The 27673-nt window shown below is 45.5% G+C and overlaps 1 protein-coding gene across 1 annotated transcript in view; it reads left to right on the top strand.

Annotated features, from left to right (window-relative positions):
* The window catches only part of CACNA1C (calcium voltage-gated channel subunit alpha1 C), a 446904-nt gene that overhangs the window by 401398 nt on the left and 17833 nt on the right, over nt 1-27673 (top strand). The window contains exons 31-40 of the mRNA XM_086755747.1: nt 6807-6839; nt 10049-10177; nt 13845-13910; nt 17056-17147; nt 17947-18112; nt 19012-19139; nt 20816-20912; nt 22614-22716; nt 24880-24981; nt 26428-26555. Of these exons, the coding sequence (XP_086611873.1) occupies nt 6807-6839; nt 10049-10177; nt 13845-13910; nt 17056-17147; nt 17947-18112; nt 19012-19139; nt 20816-20912; nt 22614-22716; nt 24880-24981; nt 26428-26555 (1044 nt within the window). The remainder of the gene's footprint in view (nt 1-6806; nt 6840-10048; nt 10178-13844; nt 13911-17055; nt 17148-17946; nt 18113-19011; nt 19140-20815; nt 20913-22613; nt 22717-24879; nt 24982-26427; nt 26556-27673) is intronic.

The raw sequence follows: 27673 nt of genomic DNA on the forward strand, positions 1-27673 counted from the left end.
AATCTTAGAATACATAGGAAATGAAGGGAAAAAACTGATAGCTGCAGGATTCGTTTGCTTAAAAAGTTACCTTGACATTATTAACTGTATTCAAAATAGGCTTTTGTTGCATATGGATATGGTAATATTTCCCCCAAGATCTGAGATCATGTGGAATCTATGTGAAGTGTAAATGCACATATACTCCATTGGTATGAGCTGGCACTTGGCATCTATTGACTCACGTGAGTTAGCACAGGCAGAAGTAGAATGGCAAACTTCATTGCAGGTGTCACATTTTCCCAAATTCCCCTTACTGTACCAAATAAGATTTTAATTCCTAGTGCAAGAGATTGCAGTCTCTTCTGCAGAGCTGTCTGAGGATTAGCATGTTATATTGCACTGGAACAACCTGGGCTTTTTTCCAGGGAAATTAGCAGGGTGCTCACCATTTGCCCCAGTAAAAGCCGCATCATACACCTTGATTCTCTGTTTTCCTGTGAGATGGCACCCTTTTGTAATAGGCACTAAAACCGAACCTTGATTTATGAAAATTATCCAAAAAAAACCTCCAGTGCTTCACCCAGGTTAAAGTTATATGAAGTCTTGATTTTTTTATTTCACAAAACTTCCTTGTAATTGTAACTGGTTTTTGTTTTAAAATAGAATAAAAATTTAAACTTCGGAGATTTTCAGTAAAAGATCATTCCAACAGAAATATTTGAGGAAAATCAAAACATTTGCTTAAGTAAGTAAAAGCAGTTTAGTCTAGGATTGATTTTTTTTTTTCATAGTTAGGTAACATTTCTAATTGAAAGGAGAACTCGAAATATGCAAGGACAAAATGTGATATTTCAATTTTACATTTCTTAAATGCTTTTTTCAAAATTTGCACGTTTCTACAGAACATTTCACTTTCAGCATCAGCATTGTTCAAACAGAAAATATTTTTTTCAGAAAAAAAAATAATTTTAGCTAGTTTTATTCAAAATATTCCCAGAAAAAAAATTCTCAAAGAACTGCACACTTAATGGGAAAAAAATGCAGAGTTTGAGCAGCTTATATGGCTTTTTTTTTTTTCTGCTAATAATTTGGTTTCACTGGAAGGCTGTGGGAATTGAGAATTATACCATCTTAAATCCAGTAGTATTCCCTGTCAGAGAAATACCAGATACATTTCTGCCTGGTCTTATAATAACTTCACAGACTTTGGTGGCAGGTGGATTATCTCTAGAGTTCTTGTGATTAAAACCACACACAGCAGTGGCAGACAGATGACTCTGGAAGGGGTTGTAGTAACTCCCCAGTGTAATAGCAGGCTATTACCTGCCAGCAGCCAGGTTGATTTGAAACCCTGACTTTTTCCAGCTCTCTGCAAAGATTTGTGTTACTCAGCCAGCCTCCTGAGGTCAATTCAGCCTTTTGACACTACAAACACAAGAGAAAGTCTGGTGTCTTCTCTTTTATCGTGTCTCCATGGCACTGATAAATTCTAAACCTCTTTTTCTCCTGTACTCTGGTAAATTCTTGTTCTTCTTGAAGCTCACGTCCTTGCAGATCCCATGGCAGTGTGACCCACGTGTGAAAGAAAAATCTCCAGAACAGTAGTGCCGTTGGCTTGTCATTGCCCTGTTTGTGCCCTCTACATCCAATCAAGATGAAGTGGCCAAGCAACTGAAACAACCCTTCAGTTCTTTCTCACTCCTTGTAGCTAAAAAATCAAATTGCTGTTGCTCATCAGGTATCTTTTAATGAAACTTCTTTTAATTCCTCTCAAAATCTTACCTATGTTTGTATGATAAGTTCATTTGCCCAGAATGTCTCTTTCCACCCTTCATTTTGTGTCCAAGAAGGTCATAGATGCAGTACGGCTAAAGCATGCAGGACTCTTGGAGGACCTCTAGGTACAAAGAGCTTGAGCTAGAAAAGACCAATATCTTAGAATTGCAAAGGAGTTACACAGCACTGCAGCCTGCCCAGACAAACACTACAGTGTGGATTCTTAGAGGCATCGTAGAAAAAAGTGAGAAGTGAACATCTGTCACCCCCTTCCTCACAGGACAAGGCTCACAGACCAACAGACAAGTTTCCAACAGATATGGCATCTTCATGGGTAACTTTTCCTTCTCCAAATGTCAACAGCAATCAAGGAAACATCTTAGCAGACATCTATCACCAACAACCAGCTACTGCAAGTGATCTTCTAAGAGCTTCATCCACAAGCCATATTTTCCTCGGTGGAGAAATGCCATTATAAATTGTTTGTCACAAAAGGCAACGTAAGAATCTGACCATTTGTTTTCTTGAGAAATATTAAGATACTCTGTCATATCATGGTGCCAAAGTCTCAAACACGGAATTCCTGTCATCCCTCCCAACCTAGGGCTACTAGACAAAATTAGAAGGCTGCCTTTGTACCACTGCATCGGCTGAGACAACTCTGACTGACAAAGCAACAATAACACTGTGCATTCAACTGCTTCAGTGTTCCTCAGATCAAGCAAGGCCAAAGTTCTCCACAACATAAAGATTGGATTCTGTCTTGCAAAAAAAAGAGATTCTTTCCTACAAATGGAAGAAGTCTTCTTAGAAGGTAAAAAAAAAAAAAAAAAAAAAAAACAAAACCAAAAAAAAACCCAACTATCAGGAAGCTTTACTCCCCTAATATCAGGAAAAACTCAGTTTGGACTTCCTAGCAAAGACGGGATCCTCTGAAGGAATGGAACTCATCATCTTCAGTGTGTCCTGTGGTGTAAAAAAATTACTACGATCAACAGTGCTGGTAATGGGAATGCCATCTGCCTGTACCATCATCTCAGTGGCAGTGAGGCTTCTACAACTAGTGAAATGTACTTACCCAGCAGCCAAGGAGTCTCCTTGGATATATTGATTAAATATATGCTGTACAAACCTAATGGAGCTCCCCTTTGGGCATTTCTAGGCACTGCTTCTCTGGATAGCCATTATAGTTGTAAGCAAGCCAGCCAAAAACCTCAGAGAACTCAAACCTCCCAGCATGGTCCTCTGTCTCCAATGTTCCACAGGGATGAGGTGGGATTGATACGTCTTCTCAGGATTTTTCTACTGAAACTTTCATTTGAATCTATTTATTAACACACCTTACTGTTTTCTTCCGAATCTTTATCTATCTAGAAGATATTCTAAGCCATGCATATTTCAGGGAGCTTTGATACTACCATGACAGTACAAAGTCTTTTTGCTCATATTTTTGCTCCTGTCTTTACAGCTCTGAAGACCCAAGCCATCCTCTCTGAGAATTTCAGAATGGATTACATTACGGCATAAACATTGTATAATATTGACTGTTATCTATTGCCCATTGAAACTGGTTCTGCTGAAGGGCAAATCTTCTCCTCTCATAGCTTCCAAAACATTCATGCTATAAGCAGGATTTGGAAACCCATAAACACAACCTGTTAAAACTATTTCCTTGACTTGATGGCAACATCAGGCACCAAGTTTGGTATGTGAGTCAATATGGAGGTTCAGGAGACTCTGATGCTCCCTGTACCTATCTGGAGGTAGTGAGTTCTTTGCAAACAGCTGCTAGTAAGCCTTACTCCCACCTATCCAGATGGAGCACAATTAGCAGGAACACAGTACTGTCAGTTACCTTATTCAGTGCTGCAGTCTCTGAGATTTTAAGTATCTCTCCATTGAATAAACCTGTCTTCTTTCCCAGAGACTTCCTTTACCGGGGATCCTGAATTCATGACAGGCATAAGCTGTGCCTTTCACTTTTGTGCCTGTAGGGACTTTAAAGACGCACTCAGGTCAGCAGCAGTTTGAGCAATGTGTCTGTTTAAAATGTTGGTGCTCTCATACACATGGGACATAGTTAAAATGAGATATATGCAGGCAACAATATTCCGAGGAGCTTTTCAGGAGTGCTTTAGGGATCCCTCATTCTTTTTCCTACTGAATCTTCAACTTCCAGAGCCTGCTTTTCTGATTTTTGACCTCTTCTGTTCCTTAGCATCTCTATTACCTTTTAAAATATGTTGGCATTAAAAGAAATGACCAAGCAGTTTCACTGCACTCATTCCCATTGAGTGTCTTTACACAGACACATCCTGCCTCAGATATTTCTCTTCCCCCTCTTAGCCTGCAGATTCCCTTCCACATTACTCTTAATATGCCCCTGGACATTTTTGTGGCTCATACTTCAGGCCCCTTTTCTCTGTGATGGAAATTGCGCAGCGCATAATCTCGATTGATCTCGCTGTTATTGTTGTTGCCCTTTCTCATTCATAGGTGCATATGTGGATGCTACTTGTGCCTCCCAAATGACAAGAGCAGGGTAGAATACTTGAAGGTCCTTTGCAGGTTAGACCACATGCAGGAGAAGAGACGGCTGCAAGTAAAACAGAGTACAGCCAAGACCACCTTCTGTTAAGTGGTGTAGCTTCTCCAAAAGCTCTTTCAAAGACATTAAACAGATGAGAATTTGCTTTTGTACATTGTTCTGAGGTTTGTAGAAATTAAATCTTGTCCACTTCAGATGGGCATTAGACACTGGCTTTCACTCCACGTACCTATCACTGTGCCTCCGTCCCTGTGAACTGATGTGACTACTATGTTCTCAGGTGCTGGGTGCCTGTCCTTATCCTAAACCTGGCATACTCACATCACTTGCAAGGTTAAAGATTCTCAGAAAATCTTGAAAGTCCCAGTAACACGTTCTCAGATATCTGTGCTCAGGTCCATAGGGTGACTTTTTGGTACAGGTGGAAAACGGTACGATTTGGCTCCTCTCTGAAACCTTTGTGGATATCAGAAAATCTATTGAGCAGGCCACAGCTGGGGGTTGATTTCCCCCTTATATACTGACAGAGAAAATACTGTATGCACAAGCATATCAGGAACCTCAGCCTGCAGTGCTACAGTTTGTACAAATACCACCTGACACCATTAATGGAAAATTTCCCATGCTGAGCCTTTACTGTAGGTAGTGATATAATTTGCTTCATATTTGACCCTGTCTTAAAACATAGGCCAGGTAGTTAAGGGAATAAGACAGAAGTAAGTCAACCTCCACTTCACTTAGCAGTGCTAAAGATACTAAGAACCTTTGATTTCTAGTTTTCCAATGTGATGCCAACTCCAAATTCAGCATCCTGTAACAGTGCCTTATATAGTCATATCTTTTTATATAGTTTTTTTTTACTCTGTTACATTACTTTTATCTGCACTTTCTGATTAAATATCAATGATAACAAAATTACAATTAAGTTATAATATTCCACAGTAACTTACAAGGCTTCAGTCAGTCACAGAAGCACCAACACTGTCAGCAAGGAAGGATGGAGAATCCTCAAAGGTGCTGAAAATTCTTTCTGTTAGTTTGAAGGGGCATTGTACCTTCTACCAGGAATGCAGCAGCTAGCAGAATAAGGGTCTTTCTATTGTTAGAAAAGATGATTTGCAAAACTGACAGAAAGAGGAAGGGGGATGGGACAGAGAAACTCACTGCTGGAAAGGAGAGGTTTGCCCAGCAACACAAAGTTAAAATTTATGCCTGGTCTGTAAGAAACGTCTCTATGGGCACTGCTCTTTATTTGGTATTCAAGCCAACTTTTGCCGGTATGTGATCTGAAAAGAAAACACAAGAGCAAACATTTGAAAGAGGAGAACAAAAGCAATGAAAGCTGACACTACTAAACCAATGAGGACTATTATATGATTAGGTGTACCTTGGGTTTTTAATTGTTCCCATTTGCCTACATCACCAAATATGCTGTTCATCCAAAATAAAGTTTTTATTTAGGTAATACAATGCCAGTTTGGTTACTGCAGTGTCTTTGGACACCTCACCAGAGGTGAATTCTGTTGTTGACAGAAGAAGAAATACATCTGTTTCAACTTTGTAGTCATGGGAAGTAATGCCAGACAGGTTTGGCATAGGGGGCACATGGTAGAGGTTAGGCCTGAATCTTGAACCAAAGGACTCCTGATAAAGCTGGTTTTATTTAATTGTCACCTAAGGGTATTTAAAGCCTTGAGGGTTTGTTTTGGTTTTTTTTAGAATTGCTCTGACTATTGGAAATGGCCTCAGAAGTTAATCATGGAGTGTCAGGCAGAGTGTTTGCACCAACTAGGCTATTCTAGGCAGCTCAGCTCAGCCTGGCCTTGAAGGACACATCCACTGGGTCTCTGGAGCTTTGCTGTGAAGCGAGTGAAGGTAGACCAAGCTAACCAGCTTTACCAACCCACTTTCCATAGCTGGCGGTGGGTATTGTTGGGTTGCGAAGAGCTGATGACGCTGTCCCAACCCATTGTCTTAGTAACAACAATGCTATCACCCAGAACTATGTGTAAGGGAATGGGGATATATAAATAGAAAGTGTTGCTTTAGCACTGGGATTTTATGGGTTTACAAATCAGACTGATGCACTAGAAGCTGGCTGGTCCCTGTGCAGACATGGCCTGGATCTGAGTTGGGGAGCTAAATCAGCCCCTGTGTTGAACCTGATAGTAGCAATACAAGAAATGTTTTAATAATATCAGTACCTCCCCTGGCTGGATTCCAGGCTGTGTAGCACTCAGAAAATACTGAGTGCAATTCACATGTGGTGGTGGTGGGTACAGCTCACATCCAGTTTAATGGGAGTTGTACCTACTTCTGCCATGGCCAGCTTTGATCCTGCACATCCTAGGGAATAAGCCCAGCACCTTGTGCATTTCTTTCAAACTCCCTTTTGCCCTCTTCTGCCATTTTGTTGCTCCTGTGTTAGCCAAGACCTAGTTTACTAGGGCTCTTGATTGGAGACTTATTACAGCTTATTTCTGTCTGCCTTTCTTTAAAGCCAGCTGAACATACCCAATGCTCTTCCTCTATGGTAAGACCAAAAATACAGACCACCCTTCCAGCTTCTGTGACACTCTTTCTAACACACTCCTTTATTCTCTTCCTCGTGATCACAAGTTCTCTCTCCAAGCCCAGCCTAGTTATTTGTGCATGAAGCTGCCATGTTGTGTATTGGTGTGAGTCTGGTGTTCACATGAGCTGTGAATATGCTGCACATGTGTATTTCTTGTGCATCCTGAGCTTTCCTTTTGGTCAAGTTAACTGTCGTTCTGCCTTCTAATGAATCACCAAGAGAGAACTAGACCTGGTAAGATTTCTTGCTAGCAACAATCTATGTCACTATCAATGTGACACTGAATGAGTTTGCAATGTGACTTCATGTCCTAGCCTCCAGACTAGAAAGGACTGGGACTCTGAAGTTCCTCTTCAATTAGGTGATTCACAGTAATGTTTGAGTTCATGCTTTCCACAAGAAAGAGTAAGTCATGCAATGGTGCACGCAAACTCTGCTGCCTCGGCATACAAGGCAGCTCCCACACCACCCCAACAGGGTTGCAGTAACTCCAGTCTTGATTGCCACTTTGCAGAACCTCCCTCCTCTGGCAAGGATGTGCCTTCAGAAAGCTGGATGAAAGCCAGGAGTTAGCGAGGAACATTACTCAAGCACCAGCTGATCTGTAGCTGCCTAGTCTTAAAATCACTGTAATCTCCCAAGGCATCACTGAGTTTTTTTGGCTAAGTGGTTTGATAACAGTAAATTGCAGATTTGCATCAGTGAGGAATTTGTTCTGTTTTATCCACTGCTTATACTTTGTCTACTCCAGGACCTTAGGAGGACAGAGATAATTTTCTGCCTATAGCAGCTACCTCCTCTCAGCAAGGAAAGGTGTATCATAGAATCAATCACAGAATGGTTTGGGTTGGAAGATCATAGAATCATAGAATGGTTAGGGTTGGAAGGGACCTTCAAAGGTCATCTAGTCCAAAGATCTAGTCTTAAAGATCATCTAGTTCCAACCCCCCTGCCCTGGGCAGGGACATCTTCCACTAGACCAGGTTGCTCAAAGCCCCATCCAAGGAATGCTAAAACCTCTATCCAGACCTATGTCCCAACTTGCTGCCACCCAAAGGGACAAGCCAACAAGAGCAGCAGCAGGTAGAATAAGAAAACACTTTTTTTTCGGTCACAACCACAGCAGTACTATTACTATTGTCCACACAACTTTTATATTTGGAACTCAATGCTCTTTTAGGTGGCATTGGAGTTTATTTAGCTTCTTAGAGAAAGTGGAAGGGAAGCCACTGGACTGTAGGATTAGTAGAGGTGTGTGACCTTATAGTTAGCCCTCTGGGACTGTAGTGCTGAGAGTATTGAATGCCATGATTTTTTATTTCTTGGAGGCCACATTCCTTCCTTCACCTCAGAGCAATTATCTCTGATTCACTGAAGCCCCCAGCCTGTTTTCCAAGTCAGAAAACAAGAATGATGTCAGATTTAGGCACCACTCAGGCTTTTCCTTGACACAGCCTGTTCCCCTAATCTTTTTCACCTGTTACGGCATGGGGCATGAGCATCAGCCTTTGCTGCAGACTGGAGGAAGCTACCCAAAATATCCACCAGTGATTCACCACAGATAGACAGACAAACTGCAGCTGGGGTGCAACCCTCAGCTATGGCACCTAGGGCTGCACTTTCTACGCGAGCGGGGTTCACACACCCCAGCGAGCGGCCACGGCCCCTACGGCTGCACAGCAGGAGCCGGGGCACCGACCCAGCCGGGGGCCGATGGAGCTCAGCGCTGATCTGCTCGTCCTGGGTTGGAAACGGGAGCACACACAGTGCACAGGTACACCTGCTCATCTGGACATTTAATCCCAGAAACGTATATCCAGGTGGTTGGCGTGCCTTGGGTTTTATCAGGAGCAGACAGACAAGCAGCTGCTGTTTTCGCTGCCAGGTAATAGGAAATCCAAAGGGTCTGTTCTCTCTTGGTTTACACAGTGGTGAGTAGTTAACAGCAGGGGTGATCTGCACTGTTTCTTCGTCCTAAATGTGGCTCTTTCAGTGGTGTTCAGACTCAAACTGCGGTCTTTGCAGCCTGGGTGGGGACAGAGAGGGGGTTTTTCTGTGCTTCTTTGCTCCAGATCAGGTCAAGTGGCAGGGTGACACTGTTATCTCCTCCTGTGACAGGAGGTCACATTCCCACAGTGCTGCTAGTGGAAGCCACCAGCTCTGCAAGCTTTGCACAGGGGTTACAAACCGGGAAACATGGCATTTTCTGTGCCTTGCCTCCCGTTGAGCTAGGCAACAGGTCCTCCACCCAGGCCCAGGTGAGGCTGCTGCTTGCGGCAGCACTCAGACAGATGTGGCCTTCACATGTGTAAAGGCTGAGGAACGTCAGAGCTGGTTACAGGCCCAGGGGAAAAGGCTTAGGGACAAAGCAGATGCTGTGAGCAAAAAACAGGCCAGGAGAAATACTATTTTAAAACAGCGCACGCTTGAACAGTAGCAGTGAAGCCAAAATAAAATGTTTAAAAAAAAAAAGAGTCAGTGCGCAGACTGTGGGAAATACAAAGGGGTCATGAGAAATGCAAAAGGCCTGAATGCAGAGCAGCGGGAGCAAACGACCACGGCCCAGCCCCCAGCAGCATGGCCACAGCAGCGCAGGGACAGCGGGGCTCCAGCGGCCCCACTGACGCCAGCAGCAGGGCAGGGGCAGCACACGCCGTGCCCCCATGGGGTTTTGCACCTCAGAGCAGACCTGGGACCTGCTACTGTTTCCCAGCAGAGCAAGTGGCACGTGGCTGAAGCTCAGCACCAGACTCACCGGAACTGCTGGATGAGGCACTTGCTGGGGTAAAACATCCCAGACAGGTCAAAAGAGAAAGTGTCTTTCTCCTCCAGTACAAGGTCAAAGGAGAATTGCATCTTTCCAATGTGAGGAGGAGATCTAATTGAGAGGTCTATAGAATATGCCTCATCCCCACAAGTCCAGGCAACCTGAAGGGAGAGGCTGATGGCCTCAAGAGCCCCTGTAGAGTAGCTGCACCACCATGGGAGAGAGGGCAGGCTTGACCAGCCTTGACCCATCCTTGGGGTGCTGGGGCAGTGCAAGCCCAGGAAGCGGTACCAGGACAAGAAACAGTGCAGTGAGCTCTCGGCGTAGCGTCCTCTGTGGCCCAGGGCCCCTGTTCCTCTCGTGCTGTTGTAACTCCTGCCTCTGTGCCAATGGCTTCCAGAACGCAGAGGAAAACTCTCGCATCTCAATCACCTTCTTCCGACTCTTCCGCGTGATGCGTCTTGTGAAGCTCCTGAGCCGAGGGGAGGGCATCCGGACGCTGCTTTGGACCTTCATCAAGTCCTTCCAGGTATTCCTTCACTTATCTCTAAGTAAGACCTAATGATTTTTTTTTTTCCACTTGGTGGCCTCTTTGGGGTGGGGTTTCACCCAAGGGCCTAAGCCCAAAGGCTGCTGGTCAGAGCTGTGCGCACCAAAGACACATGGCACAAATGGGAGCCAAGCAAATGGGGCTCGCAGGGGATGACTGCCTGGGTATGAGTTTCATCTTTAAAGCATGAGTAATTGCTCGAGGCCATCCTGAATAGCCTTGATAGTTCAGTCCAACTCAGTTACCACCTGTCTATAACCCTTCAATCTCCTCTTTTTTTTTTTTTCAATTTTAGCTGTATATCTGTTGCTTTAAGCGAAATATACATCTATGGGGAAGGCCTGGGTCTCGATTAAGCTTTGTTTTGAGGATTTCCAGTGAGTATTAGAAGTGTGTGGTGCCCATGCTTTCATCCAGGAAGAATTTCACCATTTTGGCCCCACACCTTTGGCCCTGGTAACGATGCCAAGTTATTAAATTGCTGCTGCATTTACCCTGGAGGCGGGTTGCATTTTAGTGGCAGATGAAGTATCAGAGTAGATAGGGGAAGGCGAAGGAGACCAGACTGAATAAGAATCATCACTTCTGGGGGAAAACAAACACCAAGAGATAGCTATCTGCTAGAAAAACTGCTCCCAAACCAGCACCTAACCTAGCCATATATAGGAAAATGGTAGTTAGAGATGAAGCATAGCATATTCCTGCATTTTACAAGTAGTTGACCTGGATTTACTGGGCCAGCGCAACCTGGATGTTAGCTGGGGCAGGTCCGGAGGAAGTATCAGGAAAGGACTGCACAGGAATACAAATGGTTGTCTAAACATGAGAAAAGATGCAGGACACGCCACTGGACAAAAGCATGAAAGAGTAACTTGTGCAACACACAAGTCTTGAGGCAGCAACTCTATTTCCCCCAGACAGAGGCTTTAAATGGTTGATAGTATTTGTATTGACTCAAATGAGAAAGGAGCTGATCCACCCTTTAAAATTTAAACCTTGCCAGCTACAACACAAGCTGAGACCAAAGCCTGTAGTGCTGTGGATCACCACCACTTCTGTCTCTGTCAGCAGAGGTAGCGCACATGTACTTTAGGGATCAATCTGAACCTTTTCCAGTGCAGCTCTCAGGTGGTTTCAGTAGCCAGACTGCCAAGCTCATGCAAAGGACTCTCATTTTATATGCTCCTTGACTGCCAGAGGATCTAATACTGCGCAGCAGTTTTCTGACACATCTCTACCACAAGTGACTTTTTCCATTGCTTACACGGTTGCTAACTTCCAGGTTGTTATTTGAGCGGCTCCAGTGGGAACTGTTTTGTCTGCATGCATAGGAATGAGATTCCCTTGGCACAGCTCAGCCATCCCTGATGCAGGGGACAGAGTCACACTTTCCAGTTCCTGCTTCTCCTCCCCTTGCCCCTGTGCCCCTCCAGCCTCTTTAGCAATAGCTCGCTCTTGAGCTGAGCTCAGCTTGCCACGGCTCTTGGCTGGAGAGGATGAAATGGATGGGAAAGGGAGTGCCTGGTACTTCCCTCCAGTGACCTTCAGACCTCTTTGATTGGAGAGTCACTTTTGGGCTGGGTTGTAGGGTGATGGGAGAAAGTATCAAGGGAGGTATCTTCCACAGCAGGGAAAAAAAAAAAAAAAACAACACACTGCAAGCAAGTGCCTTTTCCCTTGAAAGCCTTTAGCCATTTATAACATGGTATTCTCTGCTCAGAGCTCCTCCTCTTGCTACTACTGGGAGGCTCCTTTCGTAGCTAAGAATAGCCACTGCGCAGAGCTCGTAACTCAGCCACTCCCACTGTCAAAATCTGGGATCCCTGCAGACTTTGTCTGGCATGGGCTCTTCTGTGTCCCCGCATGCCTCCAGCAAGCGTCTCAGCTCACACAGGGCAACATGATCAGCAACAAACCTGTGCTGGAGTTCAGATCCCATCGTAACTACTACATACCCCGTGCGTGGCGTGCAGTGCTTACGTACATCTTGGGGCACCAGTCAGAGCAGCATGTGGTGGGAAAATGCTCAGCAGGGTTTCCGCCTGCAGAGATAGCAGCAGAGCCCAGGCTGGTGAGTGGGAGGAGTAGGAAGTGAGAGGGGTGTGAGGGCAAGGCAAGGCCGTGGGAATCACAAGGACAAAGTGGTAAAGCCAGGGAAGGACGGAGATGGAAAAGGACAGAGCCAGAAGAGTGGAATATGGGAGGTGGGGAGCTGAAGGATCCATGGAGAATAAGGGGCAGAGATGAGATGAAGGAAGGTGCATCAGTGGAGAGTAGTGGGCTGAGCAGAAGAACATGGAAAGAAAGTGAAGAGCTAGATGGCCAGGAGAGAAGACAGTTTTCCCATCTCCATCTGAAAGACAGAAGAACTGGTGATGTTATGCACCTCAAGTCCTGTCTGGACACTACCCCAGGAACTCTTCTTTGGTCTTGTGTGGATCAAGTCCCAACTACATCATCACAAAATGTCTGGAGCCCAATTCTGAGCTGGTGTATCTCCACTAACATTGTGGAGTAACCATACAGATTTGTCTGACCCCATAAAACACAGAAGAATCTGCCCCTGAGCCTCAAAATGGTTATTGCAGACACTTTAAAGGTTTGAATTTTTGCCATTTTAATATTCAGATCTTTTTGAGATTATTTCTGCAGATCTTAGTCAAATCTCCATAGCAGTCAGTGAAAATTTTTCTTCAATTCTTCCTGTAGGATTTAGCCCTGTTGAATTTAGGCATAAGCTTAGAATGTGTAAATAATCTTCTATTTAAAAAAAAAAAGAATGTTGCAGGCTTTTTATACTCCGTGAAATGGGGTGTTCAAAATCCAGATCAGGGATTGTACTCACATTTTCAGAATGAATGTATCTGCTCATTGCCTCTGAAGTAAAGTCTCGAAATATCTGGTCTCAGCACTATATATTTCAAAAGCAACAGAGTAGAAAATTCCTCCTCAAAAGCCTGAGCTTGTGAGGTCCTGAGTTGTGCCCTTGATTCCTGCTAGTGGTGGAGGAAACCGATAGCACTCAACACTTAGCTGATTGCACTGGCCTCTTCCTTACGAGGCAGCTCTGCGTATGAGCTCTGCGTTTCCTCTTCAGCAGCTGATCACAGATGCATAGTGCATTGCAGACACCGTCACAGACACCTAACACGGGACAGGGAACAAAGCTGATGCTGCTTTAGGTACTTGGGATGGTACCAGCCATCGTAGCAGGAGCCTTGAATTTGGATCTCGGCAGCTGTTGCGTTTTTGATTTCACCAGACTGGATCCAGAAAAAATCACATTGCCATTAGTGCCAGAATCATACTGGTTGTGAGAGTTTCCTCCTCTTGGTAAGCAGCTGTAGACACTGGTTTTGCCCTCGCCTTCCTCTCTCCGTCAAGGGCAGGACTGACTGGAAGGCAGCAGAGCTACACCATCACGAGTGGGAGCAGAGTCAGAGCCTGCCTGAGCTGGGTGGTGGCGGGGAGGGCAAGCAAATGTGGGCCTCTAGAGGCATCTAGTGGCCACCTGGCCAAATTACAGACGTCACGTTTGAGGCCAGCCTCTGCCTAGTTTCCCAAAGCCAGGAGCATGAACCAGGTTCCAGTGTGCTGGGTTTCGTGGAGACATAGTGGTGTCTTTTTTTTCCTTTTTCATTTCTAGGCTCTCCCCTATGTGGCTCTTTTAATAGTGATGTTGTTCTTCATCTACGCTGTGATCGGGATGCAGGTAAGCGATGCTAAAGACCTCAACTGTGTCTGTCTTTTCGTGTTAGAGTTTTGGGAACAGACTTACAAAATAACTAGATCAATGTATGGTTATAGGGGCTTACAAGAATGCTTTTGCCCCGTAAGGTAAGATGGCAGCTAACCTTGGTTGGAAAACATTGTCTGCCTATGCACTTCCAACAGGAGAACAATGCACTCCAGGAAAAAAAAAAAAAAAACAAACCCTCCACATTCTCAAAGAAATACCCAGCAGTGGTGGCAAAGGAGATTTACTGCCTCACTTGTTGGTTCAAAATGGTTATTTCAGTGGGCTTATGGCCATGCTGCATTGAACAAACCCAATTTTTCTCTCGCATCACTGTCAGACTGGCATAACTTCCACTGAGTTGTAAAGAGAAGCCTTCGATTTACACCCATAAAGGTAAAGATGGGATTAGACTCAATGTACTAATGGCCTGTGTGCCAGTTCTTCAGGAATCTGCATCAATGCAATATCCTATTCAGTTTGCAAAACGAACTTGGAACTGGCCTGAGCCTTCATCTGTGCAAAGAACTGGTGTTGCATACAGACCATTGAAGAAAGCATGTGATATAGGCACAGTCTGTGACAGTCCCCACCTCATTTGCTGTGCTGCTTTTCAATCTAAGCTTCACTTTCCACTTCAATGTTAATCAAAGATCTCAGGCAAGACAGCCATCTGGGACCAGAGACCAAAGTATAGAAAGACATGGCATAATTGCTTCCAGAGGCCTTCCAACATGACAGGCTTCTTGGTTTCACAATGCCAACGGAATTTGTAATGCAATTCATCCGACCTCTGTGACCTTGTTTTAATTTGTTTCCTGTTATTATAATCACATCTTTTCACAGACTCCTTCTACCCTCCCCTAGTTTGAAAAACAAAACTAATCTTCTCTTGAATTATCATAGGTTATCTCAATTGCCCCCAGTGATTACAGCTGTCATCTACTAGGCTCATACTGTAAACTTGCCAGTTTTGCTTTTAATACCTAACTAGCTCAAATGGTCAAGATCTTATAGGATTACCTGTGCTATATAGAAAATCACTCGATAGTGTTACACTAGTGTTATGTAGGTACATAAAGCATTAAAAATGGCTTCCAAGCACCCAGGCAGATGGGGTCTACAATGATCGGGGCACTGCCAGGGCTAGATATTTTATTCTGTAATTCTGTTGTCTTTTCTGTCAGCTAGTTCTAAGTTGGCTATTTAATCCTTGGCTTACATTCAAACCTCTGTTTTAATCATCTCAGCAGCCTGAAGATCATACATCTGTCTTTCACATTGATCTATATTACTAGATCGCTTCCTGCCCTCCTGTCTCCCAGTGAGAAAACCAACTTTTCACATCTTCCCTCTTTGCTTAGAGTCCACAGACCTGTTATCATCACTTTTTGGCCAGATGGCATCTCAGATATTTTGTGTGCTACTCTCTTGAACCTACTGACACATCAAGTTCCCTGACACATAGGAGGGAAAAAATCCTTCCTCACTCCATTAGGCAGCTACCTTGAAAGACTAGATGTACTAGATCTGATGAAAATATAAGAGTTTCCCACATAAAGGAGACCTACCACTTTATCTCAGCTACTGCCCTGTCTTGGAGCGTAAAAACATCCAAGCCTCGCTGCCTGAAGTACCCAAGCGGAAGAATCCAAATTGATCCTGATGGATGAAGCCACTCGTTTCATGGCCCAGGAGGTACAGACTGGAGAGGCCGTGAGAGGAACCTCTACCTGCAGCTCCTCATAGGTGCCTAATGCAAAGCATCCATTGCAGCTGCCACCAGTGCCTGGTGTGTGAGAGAAGCCACAAGGTCGAAAGGAAAGTCACACTTCCAGCATGGGAAGTTCCCTTGCCTACGCTTGCCTGAGATGAAAAAATACGGGCTGCCTCAGCGCCAACTGCCTCTGAGCATTTAAAACAGTCTGCCTGCTTCTCCTTGGTGCAGCTGGGACAGTCAGTGCTACCCGCGGCGTGGGGGCAGTCAGGGCTGGGGAAGGCCCACATGTCCATGAGGAACCCCTGCAGAAAGCCTGCTGTGCACAGGCCCTCCCTCCCGTCTGGCATGGCCTCCTCGCCATTGTCTCTGCGCTTCTCTCCACGTCACTTTTTTTCTCTTGGGGTGTTAATTATCAGTTACATTTGCTTGAATAGGAGCTCCATGTTCTCTGGGAGCTGCTCTGTTCCTGCTGCTCATTTTGGCTACGAGATTACAACGTTCAGTCCTCGAGATCTCTGTCACATTGTTATCAGCAGGGAATAAATAGTCCTGACTGACTATGCTGTGCAGAGACCTTTCTGCCAGGCAAGGTTTGTTAAGCTCTCAGTCCCAGTGCCTGAAAGTACCGAAGTTATATAAGACTTTTTCAGAAAGGCCTGAAACTCTTCTGCACTGGGGACTTCACATCTGAGGGCAGGCCCCTAAGAAGGTTTGCTATGGTTGCAGGCTTAGTGCTGTGGCTGGATGAAACAGCTGGTGCGGTGACGGTTGGTTGGACATGGACGGAAGCTGTAAGCCATCCTTGTCTGGGCAAATCTAGTCATCATCTTCACACGGCTGCATTCTGGGAGGAGGTGGGGAGTGGAGGCTGAAACACCTGCTGGTGACAAGCCTATGGCTGCTAGAAGGGCAACCATTTGGACAATCTGCAGATCCAAGGCAACATGCTTTATGTTGTTACAGGAAGATCCAAGGTACCCCACGGCATTGGAAGCTCAAGGCTTTGTAGCTGCTGGTCTTTTGCTATCATTTCCTCCTAGTGAAGACAGATAAGCAATGAAGCCTTTTCTTCTGTGTTACTGATTTCTTTCAGCTGGACACCCTCGCCGTATGAGTGCTTGTTAAAATAAGGCCCCATATCACGTTTTCACAGTGTATGAAATAAGGAAGGATGTCTTGTTTTAACAAAAGATGCCTCTTGTTACAAAATGAATGCTTTTCTGGTGATAAAGCCCAAGCAAGGGAAGCAACAGCAAATATCAAAGACCTGTGGAAATGATGTTTTAAGAGAACAGCAGATTGAGTTAAATATCAGAGCCAGGGTGAGGCCAAGAGCTAGAGGTGATGAGAGGTTTGGGGATTTTGCAGGGCTAACCTGAAAAGACCTCTGCTTTCTGCCAGGTGTTTGGTAAAATTGCGCTGAACGATACCACAGAAATCAACCGCAACAACAACTTCCAGACCTTCCCCCAGGCAGTGCTGCTGCTTTTCAGGTGGGTGTCTGACAGCTCTGGATTGTGTCAGCCTGAGAGCACGATTCCTCTGCTCCTGGGCATGGCTTATCTCCTTCCACCCTGTCATGCTCGCGAGGTGAGTAGAAACGTGCTGTCCCTTAGCCGGGGAGCCTAGGAGTTCTGTCGGATTAGAAGACCAGTCCGTTAAGCCTTCTACCCCGCCAGCTGACACTGTGCTGGGGAGGGAGGCAAGTCCTCCTACTCAGAAGTAAGGTAGCCAGTTTTCAGTGCTCTTAAATGTTGGTATGCATCACAAACTCCTCCTTTCGTTCAAATTGAGCCAGCATGACTTCCAGCTTGTTTTAGCTGGGAAAGGGACATGAACTCCCACTTGTGCTTTGGCGTGGCCGTGCCCAGCTCAGCTTCGCACACCATCTTGCTCCAGCTGTGGCCAGGTGTGCCAGGGCCAGGGAGGAGTGGGGAGCTGGCACAAATTCAGCACTCTCTCCTCATTTTCAAGGAGATTTTCATGCAATTCATAGCCATGTCATACACATCTCGATGAGTCTGGCTGGTTGGACCATGACAGCCTTGTACCCAGGCTAGCCAAAGCCAGTCAGGAACTGGTGATGACAACACTGATGATGGCAACAAAGTCAAAAAGAGCAGGGTATGTCAGAGTATGTCAAAGCCCAGCCATCAGCCAAACTTGCTCTTAATTGACCTCAGTGGCAAAATTCCCATTAATGCTCATGGGAGCAGGAACAGGTTGCTAATATACCAGTCCCTCTCATGCCAAAGGTCACTGCTGTCTTCCCTTGCCCTTCACTATGCCCAGGTGTGCCACCGGTGAGGCCTGGCAGGAAATCATGCTGGCATGTCTCCCAGACAAGAAGTGCGACCCAGAGTCGGAACCGGCCAACTCCACCGAAGCCGATCACTCCTGTGGCAGCAGCTTTGCCGTCTTCTATTTCATCAGCTTCTACATGCTCTGTGCCTTCCTGGTGAGTCTGCTCCAACAACCAAAACCTGCCCTCTGTCAGACTGAGCCCCTGCCTCCCCAGATACCAGCACTGCACAGCAGAAGAATTATCTCAGTGAGCGGAAATCTCCCCATGGGGTTTTTCCCAGCAGCACCCTTTCAGTGACAACACCTCCTTGGTCACTGCCATCCCTGCCTCCCTCCAGCTCTGAGGGATGCTCTGCTTCCAATCCCAATCCTCTGTGCACAGCAGAGGAGTGCTCTTCCCCCCTCCCCCTCAATGAGAAAACCAAATTAGCGTGTTGTGGGCTGTGCTGAGGCTAGCAACGCCTCAGCCACACTTCCCACCTTCCCTCCTACCTTCCTTCTGACTGCTGAGAAGTTTTTCCTTCCCTGCCAGCAGCAATGACTGTGAGAATACACATATCCCACTTGCATCTGCTCCCTGTTGGCAATGCGGCATTGCTCAGAGCGACAGCACATGCTCCGCAGCTGGCATCCGTGCACAAAACTCTCCCTGTGAACAGCAGCAACATTTAAAAAGTTTTGGTCTTGGGCCAGAAGAAAGAGCTTTTGTCTCAGCCCCACTGCCTATAGAGGGTAAATCCCAGGTTCTCCCACCACTACCCTATTCTACTGGGCAAAGACACAGGTAAATAAAAAGCCATCATAGCATGTCCAAGCATTCAGCAAACTTGGGCTTCATCCATTCAGCAGGGAAGAGAAAAATGTGACTAGCTGAGAATATCCTGCCTCTGGGATCTTCCCATTTAAACTGGGGGGATGGCATGGTGGAACAAAGAAACCACCCCCAATGGCTTCCTAGTTTTACGAGTCCAAATCCAGACCTTAAATGGAGAACCTGGTAAAGTCTACTGTTACCTGCCTCATCCATCAAGTCATCTCTGTCCTTGTTTGCAGATCATCAATCTTTTTGTAGCTGTTATAATGGATAACTTTGATTACCTGACACGGGACTGGTCCATTTTAGGACCACACCACCTGGATGAGTTTAAAAGGATCTGGGCAGAGTATGACCCTGAAGCCAAGTAAGTAACCCAGCCTGGATATCAGAGCTCCTCAGAAGAAGGGGCTCATTATTTTCTGTTCTCTAGACCCAGTGCAGTAAGTGCCATGTTCCTCCTGCAGGAACACTTTTTTTCTGCAAAAATCCTAAAATAGATACCTCCACCAGGTATTGCTGGTGAATCCATAAGCCAGCAGTGCAAGGATACACACAAAAGTCTCAGCATTTAAGCTGCGTTGTTTGTTACCTGGCAGTACATTGCTTCACTTTCAGTTTGAGGGGAGATATAGACTGTTTAGGGAGGGGCAGCAGGAGATTGAGCAAAGGAGGTTAGAGGGCTGGTTTATTTTTACATGTGTCTGGGATATTGTGACTCTTCTATTTTACTTTCTACTCACGGTAGAGCTGCTGTGCTCAAATCTCCGTTTTGTCATGTGTCATGTAGGCCCATCACAACCTGTCCCTTCACATGGCTGTGTTATGTTGTCTGCAGGGTTATTCCCATCCCCAGACCTGCAGGGATTTAAAGTTACAGAAGAACAGCTCACACAAGGGCTTAACTGACATTCAGTATTATATGCTCTGTTTGACACATGCTTAGGTTTAAAGCGCATTTAGATCCCTGTGATATTACAGTACAGTTGACAATTGTAATTGCAAAGTTCCCTTCAAAATGCGAAAACTGTGGAAAGAGATCTTGGCATAAACTAAAGGCAGATTTCTTTAGGAGACATAGTGTCAAAATTAATTTGGGCTCAGGTTCTGCAGTATGTGAGGCCATGTCACATTATCAGAGTGATGCTTAAATTGAAACCCTTCTTCCCATCCATGATGACTGTCTAGAGGGACTTTTAATATGGATAGGGGATAAGCACAGAATTCTAATAAATACACTGTTTGTTAACAAAACAGATGCTACTATTTGTGCTTGTTTGAAGACTATAGTGGCTGAAGCCATATATATCAGTGACTGATAGCTGCTCAGTCCAGGTGACATCCTGTTCCTTCCCATCTATAAATGGGAAGGTCTTTTTTCCCTTTTCCCCTTCCATGTCCCATGCTTGAAGCCCCACCTCTGGCTCTGGTAGCTCTTCTCCCTCCATGAGAGAATTCTTCTTTGGGACGCCATTTATGGAACTTGAAAGAAACCCAGCTGCTGCTGTGGAGGAAGTTCACCACTTTGTTTGCAGTGGCTCCAGTGACAGCCCAAACATAAACAAGTATCAAAGACTGTGTCTTGGGGCTATTTTTATGGGAGGTAAAGTGCCAGGAGAAGATAAACCCTTTGCACTTTTGTGCCTGCTAGAGCCCTAAGACCAACAGGTCTACAAGCAGCCGTAGATTTTGAGTAGATCAGTGGTGGGGGGACAACCCCAAATTGTCCATTCATGACATATCACTGAGGAACAGCAGCATTCGAAACACTGAAGTCAATTCTTGCAAGTATTGACTTGTGTATGACTGGCAGCTGGGTTTTCTGTACTAGTAGGAGTTGTATGAATGCTGGGTAAATCCTGAGGAATGCACCGAACGCAAAAGGCCTGAAATAACACCTTCAGCTATGCCCGGGTTGCAGGGACTGGCAGCGTGGGGCAAGGAAGATCTCAGTGATACTTCCAGCTGCCCCTACACTCCACAGGCAGATCAGCAGGTCGCCCCGTGGTAAGGATGTGACCCTCACTGTGCTTTCTTCTTTAGGGGCCGGATCAAACACTTGGATGTGGTGACGCTGCTCCGGAGGATTCAGCCCCCCCTGGGCTTTGGGAAGCTCTGCCCTCACCGAGTGGCTTGCAAAGTAAGACACACTGCAGCTCAGGGATGGCTGGCAGTCACAAGCAGCTAAATGCCCTGGGGTGGCAATTTCTAGCCAAGCCTTGGCACCTCTTGGTTCGCTGCCTGTTGCGGCAGAGCTGGCAATGGCACGGGATGGGACTGTCCCCCCTTCACCACTCCCCGTTTCCTCTGGGTGGCAAGAACCTAGGCAAGGGCCAGAGGGTCACCAGCTGGTGGGCTGTCTGCTAGTCGGGGACATCAGCACACCGCCAGCCCTCTCTCTGGCTAGGAGAGAACATCCGTGCTAACTACAGCTCTCAAACATCGAGCTCTGAATCAACCACACGTGTTTGCAGTATCAAGCATACATCCCAGGACAGATTAGGACAGACAGAAATAACAGGGCAAGTAAAAATATCTCTGAGATTTTCTTTGGGCTAAGCAGTGTGCCAAAAACCTAGTGTTATCTCTCATTCTTGCTTAAATAACCAACAGATATTAAACAGCAAGGTGAGTGTGGTATTAAATACAGGAAGGGCAAGGACAGATTTTCTGTTTAAGTGTCTCACTCATTTCTTTGGTTGTGAGGCTCTGGCTATGAAAAAAGGACTCTCCCTAGTCAATAATGACATGTTTGTAACCTTTATGCTTCCTCCACTTGAAGTTCTTTGTTCATCTCCTTGCAAGTCCCAGAGTTTGTATGTGACACCTCAGGTTGCTTTTTATATCAGTCTCAGAGCAAAATACAAAGGCTGGGACCTGAACGCAGAAATATATGACTTCTGTGGCCTGCTGCCACTCCCTTTCAGTCTGCTATCTAGCAATTGTTCATTGTCTCAGTCTGGTTCAAACCCCCCAGCCTATGATTGCAGTGGTAGTGATGGGGGATGACACGCCTTTCCTACAATTGGGTACTGAACCAGGCTAGTTGCATCAAAGTGGCAGAAGACAGAGCTCAAATAAAATCAACTCCTGGAAGCATAAGAGTTTGAACAAAGTCCCTCCTGAGACAGAAGTAAGGACCTAAGATCTGGTGACTCTGCTACATCTGTCTTAGATACATGTCCTTGGTCTCACTGAAGTTCACCCCGCAGCTGCAACAGTACTCAGCACTCACTGTCTGTCCTACTTGGCTTCACAGAATTACTGCAGGGCAGACACACCTTTAAAAGGGAGAGGGGGAATAGTTGGATAAAGCAGAACAGCTTTCAGGTTTGGCTAATTCCCTTTCTTCAAGCTGTCATCTAAAAGCAAGATTCTGGCTCTCTGTTCATATACATTTGCACCAGGCCCAGCTTTAGTGCAGGCAAGCTTGCAAGTGCGTCATGAGGTATGAAGAAACCAGTTTGCTCCTGATTAAAAAAAAGTTGTCATTTAAAAGCCAGATGGCTTGGGGCCTGGAACAAATCTCTGTCCGTGTAATACACTGTGGGCAAATGCCCACAGGGCACTGGGGAAAACAAAGGTTAGAAAGTGATAGCCAAATTGAAGAAAAAAGAGCATCTAGCAATGGGAGAGAGACCCCAGGGCAAACACACCATCATTGGGACCATCATCAGATATGACAAGTACTTTTAGAATTGTGTAACTAAATCCACAGGCCATGGATGCTCACATAAGAGGGGTGGCAGGTCTGGAGGGCATCATGAGGACATAAGGAAGAGCATGCTTCAGTCCATGTGTTGGCAGTATGATTGTTCTCTTTCTTCTCCTTACTCCACAGCGTCTTGTCTCCATGAATATGCCATTGAACAGTGATGGGACTGTCATGTTCAATGCCACTCTCTTTGCGTTGGTCAGAACAGCACTGAGGATCAAGACAGAAGGTAAGAAGCTTACTGACTGCAAGGGTACAAAGGTAGCTGGATGCTGCTCTCAACAAAGTGTGCTGAGCTGGAATACAACAATAAGGACACCTTGTGTAAAGTGATCCGAGTTACTCATATGCAGCACCCAGTACAAAAAGCATTGTAAAGATGTTTGGAGGAACAGTATCTTCTAGGGAGAGGACAGTGTTTCCAGTTACCTAGAAGGCTGGTGCTTCCCATGGTATCATCTCAGATTATTGATCACATTCTTTACAGTGGTCTCAAAGTTAAAAGTTTTAGATCAATGTCTGCTTAAACAGCAATCGGGAAGGAAGAAGGGCAGAAAAGCCTCCCCTTGTGCAAACTGGCTGCAGAGCTGGGACGCTTTTTGACTGCTTGTTGCCATTGATCTTGCAATCTAAGGGAGGCAAAAGAGCTTGCACTCTAGGGTCTCACCTCACTAAAACTCCTCCTGTGCTTCCATTAGCATGAGTTAACATCACATTGCAGTGACAGTGGTGGTGTAGGCCTAAAGACAGATGAGAAGCAAAGGGACTCTTAATAGCTTTGCATAGACCAGTGGGTATAGTTGGAGAAAGCAGACAAGGTCTTGGGCTCAGCTTGTCTCCTTTGTTGCACTCTGTTGCCTGCGGTAATGAAAGATATTGGTCCCAAGTCAAAACCTGGCTTCATGTGTTAATGAGATGCTCTGAAAGAGCGTGTAGGTCTGTAATTCAAAGCTAAAGACCTCTGCCTCAAGGCTGCGTTATATTCCAGGCATGGGAAAAGAGAGACCAGCAGAACCCTACCTTACTGTGCCAGGATTATACTGACAGCTGAGCCAAAACAAAAGTGGTAACATTAAAAAACTATATTAAGGCCTTGAATGTTGTGCTAAACAGAATTTGACTGTGGCCAAAAAGGCTCTCCTGAGGAAAAAGATAACTGCAACCCCTGTAGGACATCTTGTTTCTTATGAAACAGAGACCCAAGAAGGATTCAATTTTCTTGTCCATCTTACCCTCAAAGTCTTGGAGTCATTGCCAGTGAACTCCTGGGAAATCACCTAAAGCTTGCTTGCTTTCTTGCCTTAGCAGGATCCTGTAAGTGATTGGGGCAGGAGTCTGGAATTAGCCCTCCTGAGTCAGATTGCCAGCTTTGATGCTGTCCTCGTTTTCATCCTCAGCGAGTACTTAGTGTCCCTCTCTTCACTGCATCCTATTTAAGAGAGCTACTGCTATGCAGAGCCCTGTGCAGCACACTGAGGAGCTTTAATGCTGGGGAGCAATAAGAAAAGCTGCAGGAACAGCACCTCTAGGAGGTCAAGATAGGGGTTTCATACATCTAGAGAGAGAAGAGAGCTTCAGTTATAAGGGGTTTGAATGTACATAAACCAAGAAACTAAATTGAAGGTGAGTTGTCTGGGAGGAAATGGGTATCTAGAAAGAGAGGATATAAACCGAATCTGTTTCACTCACTCTCAAAGGGGCAGTGTGGTTTGATTTAGCTCAGAGCCCCTTGGAGGAATGTAAAGTTCTAAGTTCAGACAGTTACATAAAAGACTTATTATAGCCTGTGCTGTTCTTCAAAGAGTAAACACAAATAACCTTCAGAGAATAAACACGAATAACCTGGTCCTCTGAGTCAGAGAGTGGAAGCCTTGCACATGCCTTGCCAGAGCGCTGTGCAAACTCTCCAAGGCAGACACTTGGCACCTTGTGAAGAATTCCGTACCCGCTGGGAGGCAGGGATTGCAACATGTAATTCTTAGGAAGTACTACAAGCAGGCCCATATCTTCAGACTTCTAGATGCATCCTTACCGCCGCTGCAGTTTCCTATTTAGCCTTCACTGGTTCTCAATGAAAATCTGAAGTGTTAGACGAGACTGTTGCTTTTCGGGATGGTTCTGTTGTTGCACAATAGTTCTGTTGTTTCTGGCTGTTGTAGACTATCAATCAGTAATACAGTCACCTTCCTACCCGGAGATGACTATGCATATTTAGGAAGAAGACCTCTTGCTTTCAGGGGGCTTTAGCAATGGTCAGAGCATCTTTTTGCCCAAAACTTTCCACTGTTGAAAAAACTCAGATATTTTGCTCCTAAGATTGCCATGCCAGACATTAAATTGCTCCTCTGCAGGGTCTGCTTAATTCCTGTCTCTGATGATTTTCACCCTGCAGGTAACCTGGAGCAAGCCAACGAAGAGCTGAGAGCAATAATTAAGAAAATCTGGAAGCGCACTAGTATGAAGTTGCTGGACCAGGTGGTGCCCCCCGCAGGTGGTGAGTGCAGGATCTTGTCCCAGTCTCTGAATCTCTCTTTTTCCCCATCTGACATGTCCTACTGCACCTTCTGATCATCAGGTGGAATATGGGGGACAAGCTTTCTTCTACAAGCTATTAAACTATTTCATCAGGCTGAGAAGTGTTTCTACCTGTACTAACATGAATATCATCTTCTTACAGCTGAAAAAATGAGAGAAGGAAGAAAAGGTGCATAAATAGGAGTTAGAAACCTTTTTTCCTAGATCTTGCCCCAATTTGATCATAGACATTTGCTCCCCTGGATGCTACCTGGTACCTGCTGAGAGCAAAGGAAGCAGGCAGAGCTAAGTAGCTCCAGGGAGGATGATGTGGACTTTATCTGACTGCATAAGAGATATGGCCTTACGCTCAAGTTAAGGATGCAGCCTCATCTCATAACCCCTTCATGTTTAGCAAAACTACCTTTACATTGGCATATAACTCTTTTTACTCACGTAAGTGCTTTCTACCTTGATACCTGTCAAAGACTCATGTACCTGGGGACATTCCTCAGCCAGTCTGAACTGCTGTAACAGATTACTGTGGGCTTCTATGCAGTATCCCTGGTAGGCTGTAATTACCAGGCTTCTAGGCAACTCCTTTCCTAGGCTTCTTAGGACCCCGGATGCATGGGCATCCAGTGTAGCCTTCACTGACCTTCTAGGTGGCTCCAGGGCCTATAGCACAAAACAGCACCCGGCAGTTACTTAACAGTTGCAGATCCTGGACCTTGCTCAGCCTCCTCTGAAGTCAGTGGACCATTTCTTATAAAATTCCCAGTAGGTTTGTAGAAGGGAGGAGAGTTACCTGGTTAAAAACTTAGTGCACATTTTGGCTGATTGACAGTTTGCATTGAGTAAGAATACAGCAACAACTGCATTTCTGGGGAGACGTGATAATTTTGGTTTGCTCACACCCATGCTAGGCACAACCAGACAGAAATTCAATGCAGAGAAGGGCCAGGTCAGGTCTGGGATGGATGGTCAGTCAGATGCTGTTGGTGAGCCCAGACTCAGAGTATGTATTACCTCAAGCTACCACAAGACAGAGCAGCATGCGCTGACCCAGACTGGGAGGCTGCTGCTACAGCAAGTTCTTATGTAGTAAACCAACATCAAAGACTGCAAAGGTTAGAGGCACTTCACCATAAACAACGTACATCCAGAGATGCACAGCTATAGGGCTTCTCTGCCAGCAGAGTCAGTCTGTCCAAATGCCACGTGCACCTCTCCTCCTGACTACTTACAGCAAGCGCTGGCTGTGGAGCAATCCGTTCCCTCAGCCCTGCATCCTGATGCCATAAAAAGTAGAGATGTACTGCGGTGCCTAGTGTTTCTGTTGTGAGTTGCAAGGCTCACATTAGCAAATACACTGTTTAAAATCAGTTGCTTATTTAATTTATTTTCTTTAATACCCCGTTTGCAGACGACGAGGTGACCGTCGGGAAGTTCTATGCCACTTTCCTGATTCAGGAGTATTTCCGGAAGTTCAAGAAACGTAAAGAACAGGGACTGGTGGGCAAGCCCTCCCAGCGCAACGCACTCTCCTTACAGGTGACAAGCGGGCACAGGATGGACAGGGGTGGTACAGTAGAGGCATTTGACCCCACTTCCCTATCAACCATTCTGGGGGCTGCAATGGGCTATCCTCTCTGGAAAGGAGTTTGCAGACCCCTTGAATTATCACATCAATCTTTTTGGATAAACATGTATGTACCACAGGCCACATCCCTTAGCTCTGGAGGTGGAAGGCACAATTGAGGTAGATCCACAGTTTATCAATCTGCTGGTAATATCTGAAATTTTGATTCCTTTTAGAGAACTGGTATGAAGTGTCCAGCAGACATTTGCTTATTACCACATTCTTTCTACCCTTTCTGAGGAGAGTCACTGTAATAGGGTCAGGGAGAGCTTGTTGCCAGGAGGCAAAATCAGTTAAAAAGCAAAAAGCATACCTGGATGCCAAGGCCATCCAACAGACAGGGCATCAGGCTCTAAGACCTGGGATCTCATCATCACTGTGCTACGTGTTCACTGGGTGGACTACAGGCTGTGTGAAGGAATGAAAAAGCCCCATTGACTGTACAAGCAGCACTATTTATTTCCCTCAAGTGTACAAGAAGGAAGAAGGGTGACTCTGGAGTTCCAGCAAGCTAAAAAGTGCTGTGATGCAGGCGCAGATACAGACTAAGGTCTCAGCATACCCACAGCTTACCTACCTGGATGGACTCCCTGGAACAGATTCCAGTCAGTGAGGGGTTTGAGGGCTGTCCAGGTCCAGATGCCAGAAGTTTAGCTATTAAATCCATATTTGAGCTGCTGATTAAAAAGAAAAGATTTTCAGAGGCGCCAAGTACATGGTTCAGTTGGAACTGTGTCTGCTCTAGGGCTTCTGGTTGTGGATCTGAGAACCCAAAGTTGAAAGCATGCAGACTTGCTTAGTCAAGCCTGTGGATTTATGTCTATGTCCTGTTGTGATGAAGCCAGGGGACTAGCAACAAACATTCCTGGGTTAGATTGCTAAGAGCAATCTTCCTTCTCTAAGCTATCTTCCTTCTAAGCAATCTTCCTTCTCTAAGCTGGAGAGGAAAGAACAGAGTTTGCTGTGTTTTTCTAGGGACTGGGGATGCTACATTAAGTAAAAGGGCTTCACAGTGCTTAGGAAGAAATAG

Source organism: Chlamydotis macqueenii, chromosome 1 (assembly GCF_036417535.1).
Source record: "Chlamydotis macqueenii isolate bChlMac1 chromosome 1, bChlMac1.mat, whole genome shotgun sequence".
Lineage (NCBI taxonomy): Eukaryota > Metazoa > Chordata > Aves > Otidiformes > Otididae > Chlamydotis > Chlamydotis macqueenii.